This window comes from Idiotropiscis lumnitzeri, chromosome 5 (genome assembly GCF_059441095.1).
Source record: "Idiotropiscis lumnitzeri isolate Australia: NSW breed Sydney's pygmy pipehorse chromosome 5, RoL_Ilum_1.0, whole genome shotgun sequence".
NCBI lineage: Eukaryota > Metazoa > Chordata > Actinopteri > Syngnathiformes > Syngnathidae > Idiotropiscis > Idiotropiscis lumnitzeri.
In genome coordinates, this window is record NC_142395.1 from 4620629 (window position 1) to 4639976 (window position 19348).

A 19348-nucleotide genomic window follows, 5' to 3' on the forward strand; every position below is an offset into this window, starting at 1 on the left:
TATGAAAGGTGGGAGTTCTCCAAAAAGGACAGAACAGGATGAAGCAGCCAATGAAATGCAACATTGCATCTTGACCACAAGTGACAATCGGGTGATAAACCCTGACAGGAGTGATCCCAATTCAGATGTCACTCACACAGGATTTTCTAACAGGTAAGGGCCTACACATTTCAAGGAACTCTCATCAGGCAAAGAACAGTGTTTAGTTCCTGTTCAACAGGAAGTGGGTTTCAAACTAAAATTAAAATACAGCACTAATATCATCACTTTTGTACAGATGATATTGTGCAACTATTACATTATATATGATGATATGACCCTCTGTTTCTTTTCCTGAACACTGTTCGGCAACTCCCACCGCGTTAACCATGGTGGTTGGGGAGGGAGGGTGCCACCAAGAAGTAGAGATGATGACCAAAGAAGTCAGAGCTCTGGACAAGGATGCACTGGAGGTAAAACAATTAGCGCAATTAACTAACTGAATAACTAAAATAAATGAATGAATTATTTGCATTGGTTACGGGCAACTGGTGGCCCAACTAAGGAAAACTACAAACGAGGCAAAGAGTTAACTGAGTCAGTAAGCTACCGACTCTTCATTTGACGAGTATGCTTGAATTATTGTAGAATTTGTGTAGTTTCATATGTTGAACTTTAATATTTGCAATACAATAGCATACGTTAATTGTGTTTTTCTAAAAAAGGAAAAAGGTTCATCACCCATTAACATGGTGATCAAAAGTCTGTCACAGTCTTTGGGTGAGAGAATTCAGAATCTTCAATTACCCGAACAAATATTTTTGGGGGGAAAATGGGAGAAAGCCAGCGTACATGGAGAAAACCCACATTGTACACATACTCTAGAAGACAACAAATAATATTATAAAATTATTATATAATATACAAGCAGAGTTGAGTTGGAACATGCTACATTTACGCAAATTACTTTTGGCAGAAATTGGACTTGGCAGAGTAGTTCTGTTCAACATAGTTTTTACTTTTGCATGAGAATATATGTTCAGAAGAAATTGAGCTCTTTCCCAGAGGTGGGCACTTTACTCTATTTTGCCAGTCCGTCCCGCATCCTCAGTCCGCTACCTGGGCACCCTTGTGGCCTAACCACTCTGTCCTTATTTCTAAAAATAATAAATATATTTATAATTAAATTAAATTAAGCAAGCGACAGAACAACACCTGCTAACACAGTGGTTCCCCCTGGGGGGGGGGGGGGGGGGGCGCAGTGCGATGCTGAGGGGGGCGCGTGTTACCCTGGGAAACAGGCTTTTTTCCCGCCGTAGTACAGCTGAACTATGTATGGTTTTGAGACCGAAATCTCAGCAAATTTGAGATCGTCAAAGCTGCGCTTTGTCCCCCTTTTTCACGCAGTAGGTCACGCAGTACTGATTTAAAATAAATAAATAAATCCTGAATCCAGAGTCGCTCATTGTCCTGGAAGTAATTTCTTTTGCTGCTACTTGAATACTAGCCGCCAAGCTATCTTGCGCCGCAGCAGTGAGCTTTACTTGTACTATATCCAAGTTCGTGCACAGCAGCACCAACGAGCTGCGCGATGCTAAATAAACGACCCCACTAACAAGTTCTTAACGAGTTCGGCGAACGAGGAGGTGCTAAGCGTGCTAATCACTAAAATGAATTACAGAGTTATAAGTGCTTCGATGTACACTCGACTTTTAACATAACTCTGACTTGAATTGCGTTTGGCCGGAGAGCCAGCACCTATGAACATCAATGTTGTTTTGCAACAATTACGCATCGAAACATAAAATAGGACGACGGCTACGTTAGCAAGTTAGCAGACACTCTCGGTGGCGTCATCGCGACGAAGAGATTCAACGTCAAACGTATAGTAAATATTTGTCATCTCATCAATATTTGAACCAGAGTACTGAGTTTCGAGATCCTCACAATAATAGTTCTCAAAATTATATTTCTTATCAATTTAGCTTTGCTTTGGTTATTATTGACATAATCTAACATCAATATACAAAGAACATGTCCATTCGTACAAAATGTAAAGAAAATTTTTTTGTGGGGGGCGCAAATTGTTTTCTTCTTGGTAGGGGGGGGCGTGACAGTGTTGGAATTTATCTTTATATCAATGTTAGAATTTAACTTTAACCCAATGTAAACTCAAATTAGTAATCTGACTCCAATTTGCGACCTTACCCAACTCTCACTCATCCAACAATATGCGCGTTCGTTCTGCAATAGAAAGGTATCAGGAAGCCGGCATTTTCACGCACAAGTGGGTTTATTCCCAATACACAGATTTCTACATGGCACCTGGATCTCGGATCCCTCTCAATACAAGTCTACACCTCTCGTGCCACCAACAGAACAGAACTTTTAGTTTTTCCAGTAGTCATTCATACTGTACAATATGTAAATGTAACAGAGACAAAGGCCTTCTGGCATGATTCTATTGGCTATGTGATGTTGCAGTTAACTTTAGCTTGCTCTCATTGGTCTTTCTCCTGCCGCCGAATCCCGTGGTGGCTCCTCCTGGTTGTGATCTTTCGATGGCTGCTCCTTCATCTCGTCTCGCTCCCTCCTTGCTGCTATCACCCTTTGTCCTGAAACATTCCACTCGTGCACGCTCTTGCAACCCCCATTCTGTTGCGCTTCACCAGTCACACTCTCAGCATTTTACAATATCACATTTTCATACATTGGATGCACCAACATCTAATGAACTATGTTAAGCTCAAACTCTTATATTCCTTTAATAGTCAAATGTATGAAATCCTTTAAGTGTAACCGAAGTTTAGACCATGCTAATGACCAGACACTCAGGATTGGAATGCAGGAAGATTGGATCACAGCTGCACCACAGGAGGTGTGAACGAGACCCCTCTGAAACAATGGACTTCCATGCCGGGATCACAAAAGTGGCTCCTAGCAGTCTACTCTTTATTCAGTTTTTAAATTGACTGCCATTTACATTATCCTTTAATCCCTCTCATGACCTCAGACATCTGAGGTCATCACTTGAACACCTTATTTCATTGCTGCACACGAGCTCGACATCATTTGCCATAAAACTAAAACACATCAAACAATTAGTAAAAGAATAAGAATCAGTAGAAAATTTCATTCCAGTAGACAATTAGTGAAAATTAGTACAAAAATGTCATTCCAATAGAAAATTAGTAGAAAATTTCATTCCCTCCTTATGGCCTCAGGTCCCCGAGGCCATCTTTCCATACTCACATCCTGGACTCCCGGAGGGCCACGGCTACCTCCGCCTCCTGGGGGTCCTTCTGAGGGATCATCATGTACTGACCACCCGGAGGGAGTGGCCCCAACGTGCGTTCAATTGTCTTAACAGTTAATGATCTGATACATGGAATACAGCAACATCCGCATAACACCATAATAGCGGCAAACACAGCGATAGAAATCAGTACTGATGCAATCAGGCTTTTATATTTACCAAAGATGTTTAACCAGTCAGAATACCAACTGGTGTCCACACCTGAGTGCTCCTTCATTTTGTTACTTAGCGTGCGCAGACCCTCCAATGCCTTGGTAAAGCGACCCTCAGGAGATGTATTGTTAGGAATCAGAGTACAACACTGATCCCCAAAAATACCACACACCCCTCCTCTTTCGGCTAACACCATATCTAAGCTTATTCTGTTCTGGAATGCCATAAGAGACGTGGCAGCCAATTGCTCATGCACTGCCTGGAGTGCCGAGGTGGTGAAGTTCGCCAATCGTTGGACATTATAATCAACATAATTGATCCGGTCCACATTTTTGTTTACCGTAACTAACAGGAAAATGCTCTCCCATCCTGCCGCAATTTGATCCACCAATTTATGCTCGTCAGGGACCCCTCTTGGGACTCCAATTGCATCTATATATGTGGGATCTCCTGCATTCAACCATTCTTGCATGTCCCTTCTCTTCCTGTTCAGGAAGGGGATTCTTCCCCATTGTCCAACACCTTCCCACTCCATTTTGGCCAGATCTAAGGCTGTCACACTAACTGGCATGATCAGCGTTACCAGGGCGCACTTACCTGAGGCATTGGTGGGAAGCCTATCGTACAGCACTTTCTCTCCACACCACAGCCAAACATCATCACGAGCGAGAGGGATTCCTACTGGCAAAGACACATTTTCATTACACCATGACTCCTGGAGATTTCCAATCCCAGGACCAGTCCCATTTAACTTTTAGGCAGGTGAACTTTTGTTTTGCAACTTGGGTGTCAAAAATAGGCTCTTTCTTTTTTATTCCCACATCATTCCATGGGTGTGTCCAATTAAAATTGTCACCCAAGTGTTCACCTGTGTCGGTTGTTTACATTTCAGATTTAGCAGTAGTTGTTGTGTCTGTGTCAGCGTCTTACCATCATCTCGCTCTACTCCATACCATACCATTCCATTACATGCTCCTTTCGCTCCATCACTTCTGTCATCCCGCATCCTATGTTCAAACGCCAACATCGTCCACACAAAGCACACGCCAGCAGGCAAAATAGTCAATAAGTTAAACATTTGCATCGTCATCGTCTTTGTTCAGACTCGAAAGTGTCTGACTTTGATCCAATTCATGCCATCTACACATTCCCTCTCTTGACCTGCCCGTCCGGGCGGTCAACCTCTAAGCTCAACCTTGGCGGGCACAAATACTGGGGCCGGGCGCAACTACTGGGGCCGGGCGCAACTGTGAGTTATGGTACCACTGTTGTTCTGTAGTTCCCAATTGGATGGCGTGTGAGGTTCTAGCCAGAACACTAAACTGTCCTTACCCGCGATATTGAGTCCACCTCCGGGAAAGCACCCGGAGGTTGATGTACGGAGTGATGTCCGACTCCAGTGATGCTGAGTTCACTGAGTTCAAATATCTAACTGTGTTCCGAGATTTCAAATTAAGCCTCGAGCTAACGCTCCAATTTTGACTGTTAATTGACAAATTTTAAAGCAACACAAATGAAATGCTTAAAATAAAAAAAATCCCAAAACTATAATAACGCAGATACCGAAATAAACCTCTATTTTTTCTTTTTTTTTTTTAATGGGAAGAAAAGGTGCTCTACAAGACATAGACAGCTCCAAGACCGCTGCAGTCTTCACCTCCTATAGTCTCATGATTGGCTCAATCCACCTACAGGCTGTGCCCACACTGATTCTGTCAACTGGGGGAGGGGGTAGAGACAGTGAAAACAATCGCGGAGCCGTGGAGCCGAGCCCCAACTCAGTCGGGCCCTGGGTCCACAACACCTCAAGCAGAGACACACACAGAACTACCACTTCCGAGCGACCCTTCTCTGGAAATTTCGACATTTAGTAATGTTCCCAAAACCAAAGAATTTGTAGTCGGTGCTGAAATATGATCTCCCGATTGTGACGCGGAGTATTCAACAACGATGGGGTCTAGATCTTTAGTATGATGACGCGCATCAATATTCAATGCGATTTGTGGCTCGGCGAAAGTAAACAATTCATACCATTTCCGCTGCTCAGGGACAAGGCACGCGTGCGAGGCAACGCCGGTAGACATAACAAATATATAATTCTAACGCATGATGCACTCATGACTAAATTTGGATGAGTGCATTTTTGATAAACCAAATCATGTTTGTGATCACATGTACAATGTGATATGTCAATCGGTGAATTGAAAGGGTGGCGGTTGCTAAACCACTCAGACCAGAGCAAGAACAGGGCATACCCACCGCGGGAGGATGGGAACCAGGTTTCAGAGCTGCCCTCAAATGTTTCAGTTCAGTTTAGCCACAGGGAAGGAAGAGAGCACGACATATGCTCCCTCCGTGGGATGTGCACAGTCAAGTTCAGTCCCATCCGGGAATGCCACTCGAATTCCAGTGTTCGTTCAGTCAATGGCAGTGACTCAGGCAATCTCGAGAGTCCACATGGCTCAGTGGGGGTTGCGGAAGGAGCTCATAGCTCGCCCCAATATCCAGCACCATCGAAAACTTGTCCATCCACCGTCCCCGGACTGCTAGGACCTGCTAGTCCTCGAACGCTGAAGCTCCGCGGCCCCCTGTCACGGAATGGGGTACGAGCGGGTTTGTGTCAAGTGCGTTGGGAGTGGGTAACGGTGGCGCCCCCTGCGCTGGTGGAGCTCTTTGTGACAGATATGGCACCGGAGGATGGCACATTCCAGAAAGTGGCTCGGCATGGACAGCTCATCACCCAGAGACCCCACACCCCGCAGCAAGAGCACACCCCACTCACAATCCCTGTCCATAACCACCCGTACCTCTGTTACCGCAATCCCAACCTCGTTGACTGGCCTGCTATGGACAGCAGCCAGTCTGCTGTGGCGCTGCGTCACCCGAACCTTGCCCAGAAGCAGCAGAAGTGGAAGGAGCAGCTGCCTCCTTTTTTCTTATCTCTCTTGGCCTTCTAAACCTGCAAGTACAACAATATTAGTCACGCTCCTTAATCCAATCCCATATTTTCCTTTTCTGATGTCGTGCAAAATTATGTACAAAATGTGTTCTACTTAGCCCGAGTAGCATTTCTCATTGATGGACTATTTCGCCTGATTTCTGCCACTGGGAGGGGCACGCCCTTGTGGACGGCCAACTGGAACAGCTGTGTAATGTCGACATTATTGGATGGGTCACTGCCGGAAGTCTCACTCCATTCACGTCTCGCCCTGGCCACATAGACCAGGCCTGTCTCCCCCTTCCCCACCTGAAAGACACAGCAACATCGACCCCAACGGGCCAGAAATATCTGATGCACGGCACGGCCAATCTCACCTGAGGTGTCCCCACTTAGCTGGTGACCATCATGCTGGTCAGCAGGTCTGGCCTCGGCCTCAAGTGAGGACAGTTCCTCTTAAATAAATTTTGTCCCGCTTGTAACTCTGTATAAACCTCTTAGTCTGGTGTCTCCTTTGTAGGAGATTTCAACCAACGTGACCTCTTTACAACGTGTCAAATAAACCAATGTTGACCTTTCTGCTATCTTTACAGCTGTGAGAGCTGTCACTAACACTTCCTTCCCCCTTGGGTAATTACAAATGTCTTATCTTCAAACTTCTTACAAGCACCCAGTATCCTGGCTTCACTAATTTAGTGCCCCTGCTGGGAGACAGAAAGATCCTTGTCACTCTAAATTTGCGCCTGTCTTTTGTTTTCCTAACACTTTTCACATATGGTCAACTAAAGTTGCTTCAACATCTATTTCCCATTTGTTCTTAAATTTGAGGTATTCTATAAGTTCTTCCAAACAGTGTTTTACAATGTCTTAGTCCTAAATACAATGAAATACGTTACAATGGAAAATATCAGAATAAAATTTCATACATCCAACATGAGACACGTGCTTGTGACCACTTCAGGGTCATTTTTGTCTGAAATATCTCCTCTACAACAACTTACCCTTGCGTTAAGTGAGTAATTTTCCATAAAAACAGTGCGACTAATTCGACATTAACTTCAAGTATCACTGCTGTGGTGCTGTATTATATGGAAAAGTCTGAACAATCCAAGAAAATTTTGCCCTATCCTGGACTGGGTGTGTGTTATCTAGTCGCGCATCCAATGTGAATATATCTTATATCTCCCTCCTTGTTGAGGAGAACCTCCGGGATGGGCGTGGTGAGGCGCTATTTGAAGCGTTCTCCGGCCTTCTGGTCACACCGGTCACATGTCACCTCAAACCTGTGGACAGAACTGGACGAGTGGCACTTGCCAGTGAGAATGAGAAGGGGTAAATTATCTTCCTTCCAAAACTTTCAGTTTTGCATAAATTTTGTGTAATAACGTCAATCAACCATTCACTTGATGTTTGAATTTAATTACTCCAATCTTTCTCCAATAACAATTTGAAAATCAATACTCGGGAGTGCAATAGGGATTCAGGGTGATCAGGCCTGTCCACCCATCGCATCCTAAGCACTGTAAGGGCTTGCCGGTGACCTCAAACAATTTTCTGTCCTGAGGCCCGTCCCTTAAACATTCACTCAAACCACATATGCATCCAAACACTTTTTCTTTCACACTTTCATTCACCAAACGATACTTTCCAATTCCACACAGAGACCCCTCCCTTGGCGCGTCCGCCTTGATTTCACTGAGATTTGTGCTGGCAGATCCATAATTTTGCCTTAATTTAGCCAGCGTATGCCAAAATTTACAACTGTGGGTCTCTGGATTTTCCCATTCACTCCCCGTGAAGTTGTTTCTCCTCTCCTGGACGTAGCTGACGAAACTGCACCTGTGACATCAAACAGCTCATAGATGCGGATGTTAGCAGTCTGGTATTTATGGAATGATGTCATATCCTCTAAAATTGTCATGTCAGCGTTCGCGTCGTACAGTCAAAAAAACATCTGTCTTCCACCTTTGTCACATTTAATACACATCAGTTAATAAATCATCTACGAAACTATTTAGTCCAACTTTATATTTGGTAAACCAATCTCCAATGGCTAGATATTCCCCTTTCCAAAGATTTTCTTTCAACATGTTCATAGAATACTTCACTTAAAACTTATCCCAAAACCATAATCCCTTTGCTTAAAAATTTAAATTTTAATAAGATTGTCGCCGCCCTGCTGTTCCTCAGGCATCCCCTGCATGTTTCAGTGTTTAACTTGTGTTCTAATTCCCTGCTAATTTGTATTTATTGTTAGGTTGAATACATATATTTTATCCCGTACCTTACTACACTAGCACTGTAAAAAAAAACTGCTCCACACCTCAATGAGAGGCAGATGCCTGAAGATTAGATCGTCTGCAACATCGAGGGGGGGTGCTGAGACACACCTCTGAAACAAAAGGACTGTGACCTTCTTTCGAGAGCACCAAAAGGCATATCTTCCTTTTCAATCAGTTAACGACTGCCATTGATGCCTGTTTTTCCTCTTGTGTCTGAAATGTTTACATGTTCCTGCTGGTGCTTCCCCCCCCGGGGCCAGCACGGGCGTCTCCACACTCCCCTGCTGTTCTCCGCGCACCCTCTCTCTCATTATTCACAGCCTGTTCGATCAATTGTATGGTCGCTGGTGCCATCCGTGAATCGTTTTATCTTTTGCATCTCAAACCATTCTGCTCCCCCCCCATTAATGGCGCCGTCGGATCGGGCGGCGGCTCAAACACATACTGTTGCGAGTCTGGCAACTGTGGATGAATGCCTCTCAGACATTCCGTCTTTTCTTCCACTTTTTCAATCACTTCATCCTCTTTCTCTGACTTCCTCCCCCTACTTGGGAACGAGCATCTAACTTCAAAGAGCTGTTAACTCTTTGTTAGAGCACACTCATGATTTTACGATTACACCTATAATCATTGCCTTCTGTAAAATCTTTCTCACTCTTATTTTTTTTCCTTTAATTTTCCAAATTCACTGTAGCCTTACCAAAGCCACTCAAACAATCAAGGTATCAAATCACAAACTACAAAGTCAGGAACCACCTATGCTCTTGCAAAGGTTTCTCATGCTCTCAAAGCTTCCTTCAATTAAGATTTCATAACACCAATCTTTTTCTTTTTCTTCGTGTCATTTCCATCTGTGCATTTCATTCCAGTTACTAATTACAGTTACCTTAATAGAAAGACCATCAACTCAAGTATGAAACATGAAATATTTATTTCTTCAATTCCTCCTTACAGCAGACCCTAATTCTTATCCTTTTCATTTGTTCAAGTCACACCTTCTTCAATCACCAAACTCTGTCATTCTCAATACTGCCTGTTTCACCATCCTCCTTTCAATGGAACATTAATTGTTCCTTTCTCTTTTCTACACATTCTGCATCTTTTTCACATTCCTTTTCTTTTCTTATTGAACTTCCAATCGCTACACTGACACAATTTCTTCTCTTTTCTCTAGCTTTCTTTCTTTCTCTTTTCTTATTTCATCCCTACTTCATGTTTTTCTTCTCTTTTGTTATGTTTCATTTTTATGAATTTATCCTTAATCTCCGTCCCACACCCGGGACCCGAGACCACTATCATACTTCCTCTCCTTCGCCATCTTGAAATCAAAATCCACTCGTGCGTGTCCCAACCACTTTTACGCAGAACAAATTTAGGCTTCACATTCACACCGCTTCCACACAGACACGTAAATCCCAGATTTTAAACAGTGTCCCGATACGTAAATCCCAGATTTTATACCGTATCTTAACCACGAATAGTTCCAAACTATTCTAGTAGGTAAATCCCAGATTTCAGACCCTACTAACGTCCACACTGTTACACTTTTTATTTTTTTAACTATACTACTTTACTTTCGCGCCATTAATTATGCTAGAAGGTAAATCCCAGATTTTACACCCTAATAGCGTCCAACACTTTTACGCTTACTACGTTCCGCTCCTCCTTCCTCTTATAATTTAGCGTTGCCAATGTGCAGAATTTGAAAGGGTTCTGCTTACCTTGTTTCACTGTGGGCCCAAGAGGAAAGACGGTCGGATGTGTGGCTCTTTTATACTTTATCCTTTCTCAGGTCGTCACCTGGTGTGGACGTGCGAGACCCAGTCTCATGTGGTTTTACTCGAAGTTCCAAACTTCTTTTACCTCTCATGCTTCGCGTCGGCGTCACCATAAATTGTTGGAATTTATCTTTATATCAATGTTAGAATTTAACTTTAACCCAATGTAAACTCAAATTAGTAATCTGACTCCAATTTGCGACCTTACCCAACTCTCACTCATCCAACAATATGCGCGCTCGTTCTGCAATAGAAAGGTATCAGGAAGCCGGCATTTTCACGCACAAGTGGGTTTATTCCCAATACACAGATTTCTACATGGCACCTGGATCTCGGATCCCTCTCAATACAAGTCTACACCTCTCGTGCCACCAACAGAACAGAACTTTTAGTTTTTCCAGTAGTCATTCATACTGTACAATATGTAAATGTAACAGAGACAAAGGCCTTCTGGCATGATTCTATTGGCTATGTGATGTTGCAGTTAACTTTAGCTTGCTCTCATTGGTCTTTCTCCTGCCGCCGAATCCCGTGGTGGCTCCTCCTGGTTGTGATCTTTCGATGGCTGCTCCTTCATCTCGTCTCGCTCCCTCCTTGCTGCTATCACCCTTTGTCCTGAAACATTCCACTCGTGCACGCTCTTGCAACCCCCATTCTGTTGCGCTTCACCAGTCACACTCTCAGCATTTTACAATATCACATTTTCATACATTGGATGCACCAACATCTAATGAACTATGTTAAGCTCAAACTCTTATATTCCTTTAATAGTCAAATGTATGAAATCCTTTAAGTGTAACCGAAGTTTAGACCATGCTAATGACCAGACACTCAGGATTGGAATGCAGGAAGATTGGATCACAGCTGCACCACAGGAGGTGTGAACGAGACCCCTCTGAAACAATGGACTTCCATGCCGGGATCACAAAAGTGGCTCCTAGCAGTCTACTCTTTATTCAGTTTTTAAATTGACTGCCATTTACATTATCCTTTAACAGAAAATAATTGAGAAGCACTGGTTTAATGAGAGAATTTGTGCAGCTAAACAAGAATGAAGCACAGCTGAACACAGGTGAAAAAAATACAGGCCGCAGGTCTCGTATCATAAGCTAAAAGATTGCTGGCGCACATACCAAAGCAAGGTAAAATAGTCAAAAAGGATTCTTATTCAGGCAAATCATCATAATCCGCGTACTCTATTTAAAACTATCGATTCTGCACTTAAACCCCATCAGCCAATTTGCACAGACTCGTCACCTGCAATAAATGTTTGCAGTTTTTTATGGACAAGGTTGTGACAGTTGGGCTCTTGTTTCAAATGCTACATTTGACCCCTCTCTTCACTCACGTTCCTTGTTCTGCTGGATTGGATTCCTTTGAGGTGATCGCCTTCTCATCTTTGGAGGATGTTGTTTGCCATATTAAGCCATTTGGCTCACTATATGACGCCGTCCCTCCTCAGGTCTCTAAGGAGGTTCTGTCAAGTATTGGCGAATCTGTTTTGGCCATTATCAACAGCAGTATTTCTTGAGGGGTAGTCCCCCAACACATTAAACATGCTGTGGTATAAAGCCCTGCTTAAGAAACCTGGCCTTGACTAATGGCTTGACTACGGCTGCCAGGATGGCCGATTGGTCTAAGGCGCCGCGTTCAGGACCCAGTCTCCCCTGGAGGCCTGGGTTCGAATCTCGAATTTCCCCATTGTGGGACTAATAAAGGGAATATTATTATTATTATTATTATTAAGATGTGCTGTCAAATTTAAGACCCATTTCCAAATTGCCTTTTATGTCTAAAATATGGGAAAATGTGGTGCACATGCAGTTACGATCTTTCTTGGGTGAACACAATGTCATGGAGGTTTTCTGGTCAGGTTTCAAGCAAATGCATATGTGACGGAGCAGCTCCGTCAATAAGGACGGTACAGCATGGTCCCGGGGACGCAATTGCGCACACGCATGCACCGCACATTCCCATACTGATGCATTCAATTCCATCCCGTTTAATACATAGGCACCCACCTGGCACCACATCAATACCACGTCAGTCACAGTTTTAATAGAGCGACCGAGGGTGCACACTTGGGAGTTTTATTATGAATGGAAGCATGGACACACACACACACGCGCACGTTCAATTTAACACTCACCGCGTCTTCAGACAACAGACACGACATGACACGACATAGAGGAAGACCAAACAGTGGGGGAGCTTTCGCGTTTCTGAAATATGTTTGTTTCGCGCGACAATTATGTCAGCTGATGCCCAAGTGGAGGGACGAATCATATATAGAGTGAGTTGTTTGGAAAGAGAGAGATGAGAGGTGCGGCAGTGAAGGTAGTACTGGAGAGCGAGACAGTGACGCATTTTGCAACGTAGCTGACATGATAGTTGTGGTTGAACTCCATTGAGTGGTTTTGTAAATATATAGATAGACACCCTTATTTTTGTAAATTACTATATGTTCACTTTTTTCTGGGTTTTTGGACTTTTTGGGGACTTTTCACTGTGTTGCACTTTGGAAGGGCTGCACAATAAACATCACTGTAGCACATATTCTGGCTACGCCATTTGTTTTGGAGGAGGTCGAAAAGGAACCCACGACAGCATAACACAGAGTCAGCCCTAATCAGAGTTCTTAATGATATTCTGCTGGCAAACAACACTGGAGACTTTGTGTGTCTTGTCTTGTTAGACCTAACTGCTGCGTTTGACGCGGTGGACCACAGTATTCTTCTGGCTCGTTTACAGCATCAGGTGGGCATTAGTGCGCTAGAGTGGCTTCGATCCTACTTGGCTCGCAGGACCATTTGTGTTCGCCTAGGTTGCTCTGATTCCCACACTGCCCCTTTGTCGTATGGTGTTCCACAAGGTTCTGTTTTGGGGCCCTTGCTGTTTTTGATGTACTTGTTGCCCTTGGGTTCCATCCTTCCATTGCTATGCGGATGACAGTTAGATCTATGTTCAGCTGAGCCAAAAAGACGCTCTCTCCTTGAGACCACTTTTGTCCTGTATAGAGGAAATCAAAATCTGGATGTCACTTAATTTCTTGAATTCCAACGAAAAGAAAATAGAGGTTATGGTATTCGGTCCCAGTGGCTCTTTACTTTCAGCCCTGTTGACCTTGGCCCCCTGACATCTTATCTAAAGCCAAAATTCTCAAACTTGGTGTGCTTAAGAGCAGCAGCATATATCATTAATATATAGTATAAACAACTTGGGACGAAGCACAGACCCTTGGGTTACCCCGTGAGTTATTTTCAACAGGTTCGATTTTACGTTGTTTAATTGTACATACTGATTCCTATCATCTCTGTAACCTATTATCAATTTACGTGCCAAAGCTCTTATTCCATTTTTCTCAACTTTTTCCATTAATATATTATGATCTATGGTGTGAAAAGCTTTTTTAAGTCAAAAGCCAGAGAGTAAACTCTTTTTTATCTGTACAAGTAGCAATATCTTCCACAAGTTCCATTACTGTTATATAGCAAAATTCTAGTTGACAGAAATGATTGATATGCAGGATTTGGGTCTTCATGGGAGTAAACCTCAGACCAATTTAGTTTTTCTTGATCCTTCTTGAAGGCAGTGATGGAGTGTTGATAGATTTGTTTACCTTTTTTATCAATATAATTATGGATAATTACAAAGACAGGTAAGTGATCAGTAATATAATTTATGAGAAGTCCACTTACTATTTTATGATCAATTTTATTTGTAAATATATTCTCTATTAAAGTAGCTGTATCTATCGTTACTCTACTAGGTTTTGTAATTACAGAAAAAAGACAATTACTATGCATTATATATTTGGTTGCCGTGTGGGTTTAATAAAAACGATAAAATCCCTGCAACATATTCTGTCTTTTTGTTACTTGTATGACTGAGCATACCCTCTACTTTCTAGTTGAAAATATCAAAAGAGGATACCGGTAGGGCTGGGCGACAAACCGAAAATTTACCGTTACCGAAATTTATTACAATGACCGACATAATTTTGCCCTTGTCGGTAAATTTTGGTGTTTAAAAAAAAAAAAAAAAAAGAAAAGAAAACTCTTTTCTGTCTGCGGCAATGTTCATGCCCCTTTAAAATGGCTGCAGCGCGTCTCGTGATGTGACTCCACCCATCTGAATAAGAAAGAAAACAGACAACGCGTGGTAGGTGGTGACTCAAATCCAAAAGGGGCTGACACGGCTGAAGACGATATAACTTTAGTTGAAGTTGTTGCTGTTGCGCTTGTCCCGAAAAGAAATTCGACATCTGTCGTTTGGAAATGTTTTGGGTTCCATAAAGACGATTTTGAGCAAAATAACACAAACTACAAAGTGCGCCGTAAGCACCCAAAACAGCGGGTCCAACCTTTTCTTTTTCACCACCCACAACACAACCATGCTGTTCTGAAAATTCAAAGTGAGAAGCAAGGTTCGACAAGTGACAACAGCCCATAACGGAGGCAACACCATACGAGAGAACGTTTCAGAGGTGGACGCGATAGCCTAGCATATAGCAAAAGATTTAGCTCCTCTAGTTACAGTGCCCAGGATTGAAACGCCTCATCAAAGTAGCCGACAAGAGGTACGGAAATATTTGTTGCAAACCGTACTTCCCGATATGGACAACCTTTGGACTGGAGCTTAGACATGTAAAGCATTTTGCATCCACATCCAACTTGTGGTCGGGTCGCAACATGGATCCCTGATTGAGCCTGACTGTGCATTGCATACACGACAAGTGGCGACTGTGCACCGTAGTACTCGAGTCGGCACATTTTCCTGATGATGCACACTTGTTTATTTGACTTGCATTGACATTTTTTTTTTCATTTTATTTAGCATTTTTTTATTTGGCATTATTTATATTGTTTTCAAGAGACTACACAAATCTAGGGCTTTGCACATATCATTACAGCATCTTGGCGCAATCTATTTGCAGAAAAAGATTTTGCGAGAGGTACCCTTTTTCAACTGTTCTTTGTGACATTTTTCAAGTCATGCAAAGCAAGCTATTTGGAATGTTTATACAAATTATTTTTGTACTTTTATTTTTTATTGAAATTAATGTGTACCAGTTGGTCAATAAAAAAAGCAGTTTATATGCATTTCCTGCATTTATTTTGAATTTGGTCCACGGGGGGGAATTTATTTGTGCATTTATCGTTAATCGAGGTAAAATTGCTCAATTTATCGCAAGATTGATTTGAGGTCATATCGCCCAGCCCTAAATCCCGGTGTTCAAAAGATGCACCTTATAACAGTGGTGGGCCGTCAAGGCCTTCTCTGCAGGCCTAACATAATCAAGAAAAAAAATTATCATATTTTTGATTGATGCACATCACATATTATATCCTAGTGTTGTATTTTTAGGTGAGAGTTTTAATCCAATCAGAATTCCGCTAGCTCGTGTTGCTAGGCAGGCCTCACAATACCAGTATCACGCACAATTCTTTCCAAGGCCTTCAGATATAATTGTGCGGTCATCTCTTCTGTCAAAGCCAATGAACTTTCAGATTGGATAGACAGTTGCAATAGCCAATTAGATCACGAGTTCCTTACAGTGAGCCTCATCGCTGGCCTTACGCTGAAGGTGATGAACGCGTTTCGTGATTGGATACTCACTCGTGAGGGGGCTGCGCTATGCGGAAGCAACACACCCGAAAGTCGAAACTGGCAACCGCTCAAAAATCTAAAATATATTCTTAATTTTTAAACCGCAATGGCCGAAGAGGGAAAAGTGTGGATTGTGTTGCAGATACATTTGCGAGGCCATTTTCAAGACGGACCTTTCAAGAGAAGCTAGGTCATTCAACACTCACTCTGTACTCTGTCAGTGTGTTTCTGTATATTATTTTTCCTGCCGTGGTGTCATAAATGATGATAATATGAGGGGGATTTATTCAAGAAGGACAAAGTAGAACTTCACTGAAGGCCTATGTGTGAAATTCACGGCCCGCCACTGGCTTAATAATATTTGGTGGGGTTTTTTTTGTGTTATGTATTCCATAATACTATCCATTGAGAATGTCACTCCTTCAATCTCCATGCATCTCAGAGTGCACAGTAGCCACCCCACCTTCTTTCTTGTTAATCCGGTTCATAGTAAATAGTTCATAACCATCCATTTCTACATCAATTATTTTGTCATTATTAAGTCAAGTTTCTGATACTGTAATGCGGTGTTGTCCACATTATCTTAGAAATTACACTGGCTGAAGCGGGCAGTATGGACCGTTGATTCCGGTCAGAGAATCAGGAAACTGGAATATCTTGAATGCTTTAATGTCAACAAGGGGGGTCACATATAATTGGAAGTGAATAGATACGTGTATGAATGTGAGTGCATGCGTGCTGTTGGAATTTAGCTTTAAATCAATGTTAGAATTTAATTTTAAACCAATGTAAACTCAAATTAGTAATCTGACTCCAATTTGTGACTTTACCCAACTCTCACTCATCCAACAATATGCGCGCTCGTTCTGCAATAGAAAGGTATCAGGAAGCCGGCATTTTCACGCACGAGTGGATTTATTCCCAGTACACAGCTTTACTACATATGCGCCTGGGTCTCGGATCCCTCTCAATACAACTGTACACCTCTCTTGCCACCAACAGAACAGAACTTTTCCGAGTTGCCCAGTAGTGATTCATACTATACAATATGCAAATAGCACAGCAACAAAGGCATCCTGGCATGATTCTATTGGCTATGTGTATCCTGCAGTTAACTTTAGCTTGCTCTTATTGGTCTTTCTTCCCCCGCCGAATCCCGTGGCTCCTCCTGCGTGTGATCTTTTGATGTCTGCTCCTTCATCCACTGCCCCCCGAGTCATCTCGTCTCGCTCAGCACCGTCTGCTTCTAAAGCATTCCATTCTTGCACATTCCTGCACCCCACACACCGTTCCGCTCCACCAGTCACACGCTCAGCACTTTACAGTCTCACACTTTCATACACTGGATGCAGCAACATCTAATGAACTATGTTAAGCTCAAACTCTTATATTACTTTAATAGTCAAATGTATGAAATCCTTTAAGTGTAACCGAAGTTTGGACCATGCTAATGACAAGACCCTCAGGAGATGAATGCAGGAAGATTGGATCAAGGCTGCAAAAAAGGAGGTGTGAACGAGACACCTCTGAAACAATGGACTTTCATGCCAGGACAACAAAAGTCATGCTGGTGGCTCCTAGCAGTCTACCCTTTGCTCTGTGTTTAGATCATGACTGCCATGATTACATTATCCTTTAGTGCGCATATGCCTGTGGGTGCGCATATATGTGTGTGTCTGTGTGTATGTGTGTGTGGTCTGAAACAGAAGAAAACAATTAGCCGATGAGGATGAGTGGATGCACATGGTCGACAGCCTGTAGTGGGATGCCTCGTAAGTGCCTATATGCCCATTGTAGAGCAGCGATGGGGTAGCTGTGCTCAGCAAAGCATAGTCCGTCAGCAGTAAATTCATTGGAGACGAGGTATTTCTTGTTAGGACTGGCAAGAGGGGACACTTCAAATGTGACAGGAAGGACCTCCAGCTGTTTTACATTGTGATGTATCGTCTGAATGGGAAGGGTCTCCGGCACGCCTGGTAGCTTGAGGGACCGGACAACTTGAGACAAAACGATCGTCCGTTCCGAACCGTCGTCGAGGATTGCATATGTTTCCATCGCCTGCTTGCCATAATGAATGAGGACTCTTACCACCTTTACCATCACTCGCTGTGCACGATTGGGTCGGTCAAGATAGACGTTTGTGGAAGCTGGGTTTACCACCAGGATGGCATTGGAGGTTTCACGGATGGAATCATGGAGGACTGTGAGGTGTTGTTCTTGGCAGACCTTACAAGGACGTTTGAGGTTGCAGTTTTCAGCGAGGTGGCTGCGGCCGCATTTCCAGCAGCGGTTTCCCTCCTTGATCCATTGGCCGATCTGAGTGGGGGTGAGCTTCTTGAAATTGTCACAGGAGTTCAGGTAATGATCCTTATTCTCACAGTGAGGACAGTAGGGCTGTGGCTTGGAAGCTGATTTCTGCTTTGCAGGCTTGGGACGAAGGGACTCTTCGTTCAAAGTTAAAACAGATGTGGACTGCTCCTTATAAGTAGTTGAGCAAGACTTCTTTGTAGTTTTAGCTGTCTTGCTTGGCTCGGGCTGGTACAAGGCTGCGGCAGGGCTGGAGATGCGTTTGGCTTGTGATTTGATGCGGAGCCATGCAGCAAGATCAGGGAGCGTGTAGGTTTGGTCAGAACCTGATTGTAAGATTCCTCTATTGAGACAATACTCCACAAAGCTGTCACGGTAATAGGGAGGCAATTTACTCAACAGTCGGTCGACGTGCGACCCGCACATAAGTTAAACGCCATTGTAGCCTTCAAGAGTTCTCAGCATGCCCACAAGGGATTGGATGGAGAGAGCGAAGGAGTCAAAACTGTTGGCATCACTTATCTTGAGTGGGGTGAGTTCAGGATGACACCAAGCTCTGATTGAATGAGCTGGCTCGGTTGACCGTATTTATCTTGTCGTACGTTGAGGGCAGCTGTATATGGCCTTGTGTGGTGCATATACGCCTTGGCGAGTTGGAGAGCACTAGGTAGCTTCAAGTGACTTAATAATACTTGATACTTATACTGCTCACTCAGGTGGGCGTGGTTGTTGAGTAGACTGTCCAAAACCATCTTCAGCAGAGCAAAGTCACTCTCACAACCGCTCTCAAACACTGGTAGCGTTGGCTTTGGGATGCCAAAGGCGGAAGCGATCAGCATATCTGCACCGAGTTGTGGCTGTAGACCAGGATAGGGGGCAGGTGCTGATATAGGAGCCTGGATGGGAATGGAAGAAGCTCGAGGCTGCTCCCATTCTTGCCCTGTCTGCTGGAGTGACGGGCCGTGAGTCATATTATGTATCTCGG

At 43.4% G+C, this 19348-nt stretch overlaps 2 protein-coding genes across 3 annotated transcripts in view; both read left to right on the forward strand.

Moving 5' to 3' along the window:
- Positions 1-115: 115 nt before the first annotated feature.
- The window catches only part of LOC148336025 (ras association domain-containing protein 8-like), a 60037-nt gene continuing 40804 nt past the window's right edge, over positions 116-19348 (forward strand). Inside the window, exons 1-2 of the mRNA XM_088297001.1 lie at positions 116-153; positions 388-452. The gene's annotated coding sequence lies outside the window, so the exon portion shown is untranslated. The remainder of the gene's footprint in view (positions 154-387; positions 453-19348) is intronic.
- Positions 122-19348, forward strand: part of LOC148336026 (up-regulator of cell proliferation-like) — a 47159-nt gene continuing 27932 nt past the window's right edge. The window contains exons 1-2 of one of the 2 annotated variants that reach the window (XM_088296999.1): positions 122-153; positions 388-452. In XM_088296999.1, the coding sequence (XP_088153125.1) occupies positions 126-153; positions 388-452 (93 nt within the window). In that variant the 5' untranslated portion in view covers positions 122-125. Of the gene's footprint in view, positions 154-329; positions 453-19348 lie in introns of those variants that run through there. The other variant, XM_088297000.1, reaches the window with a different exon arrangement.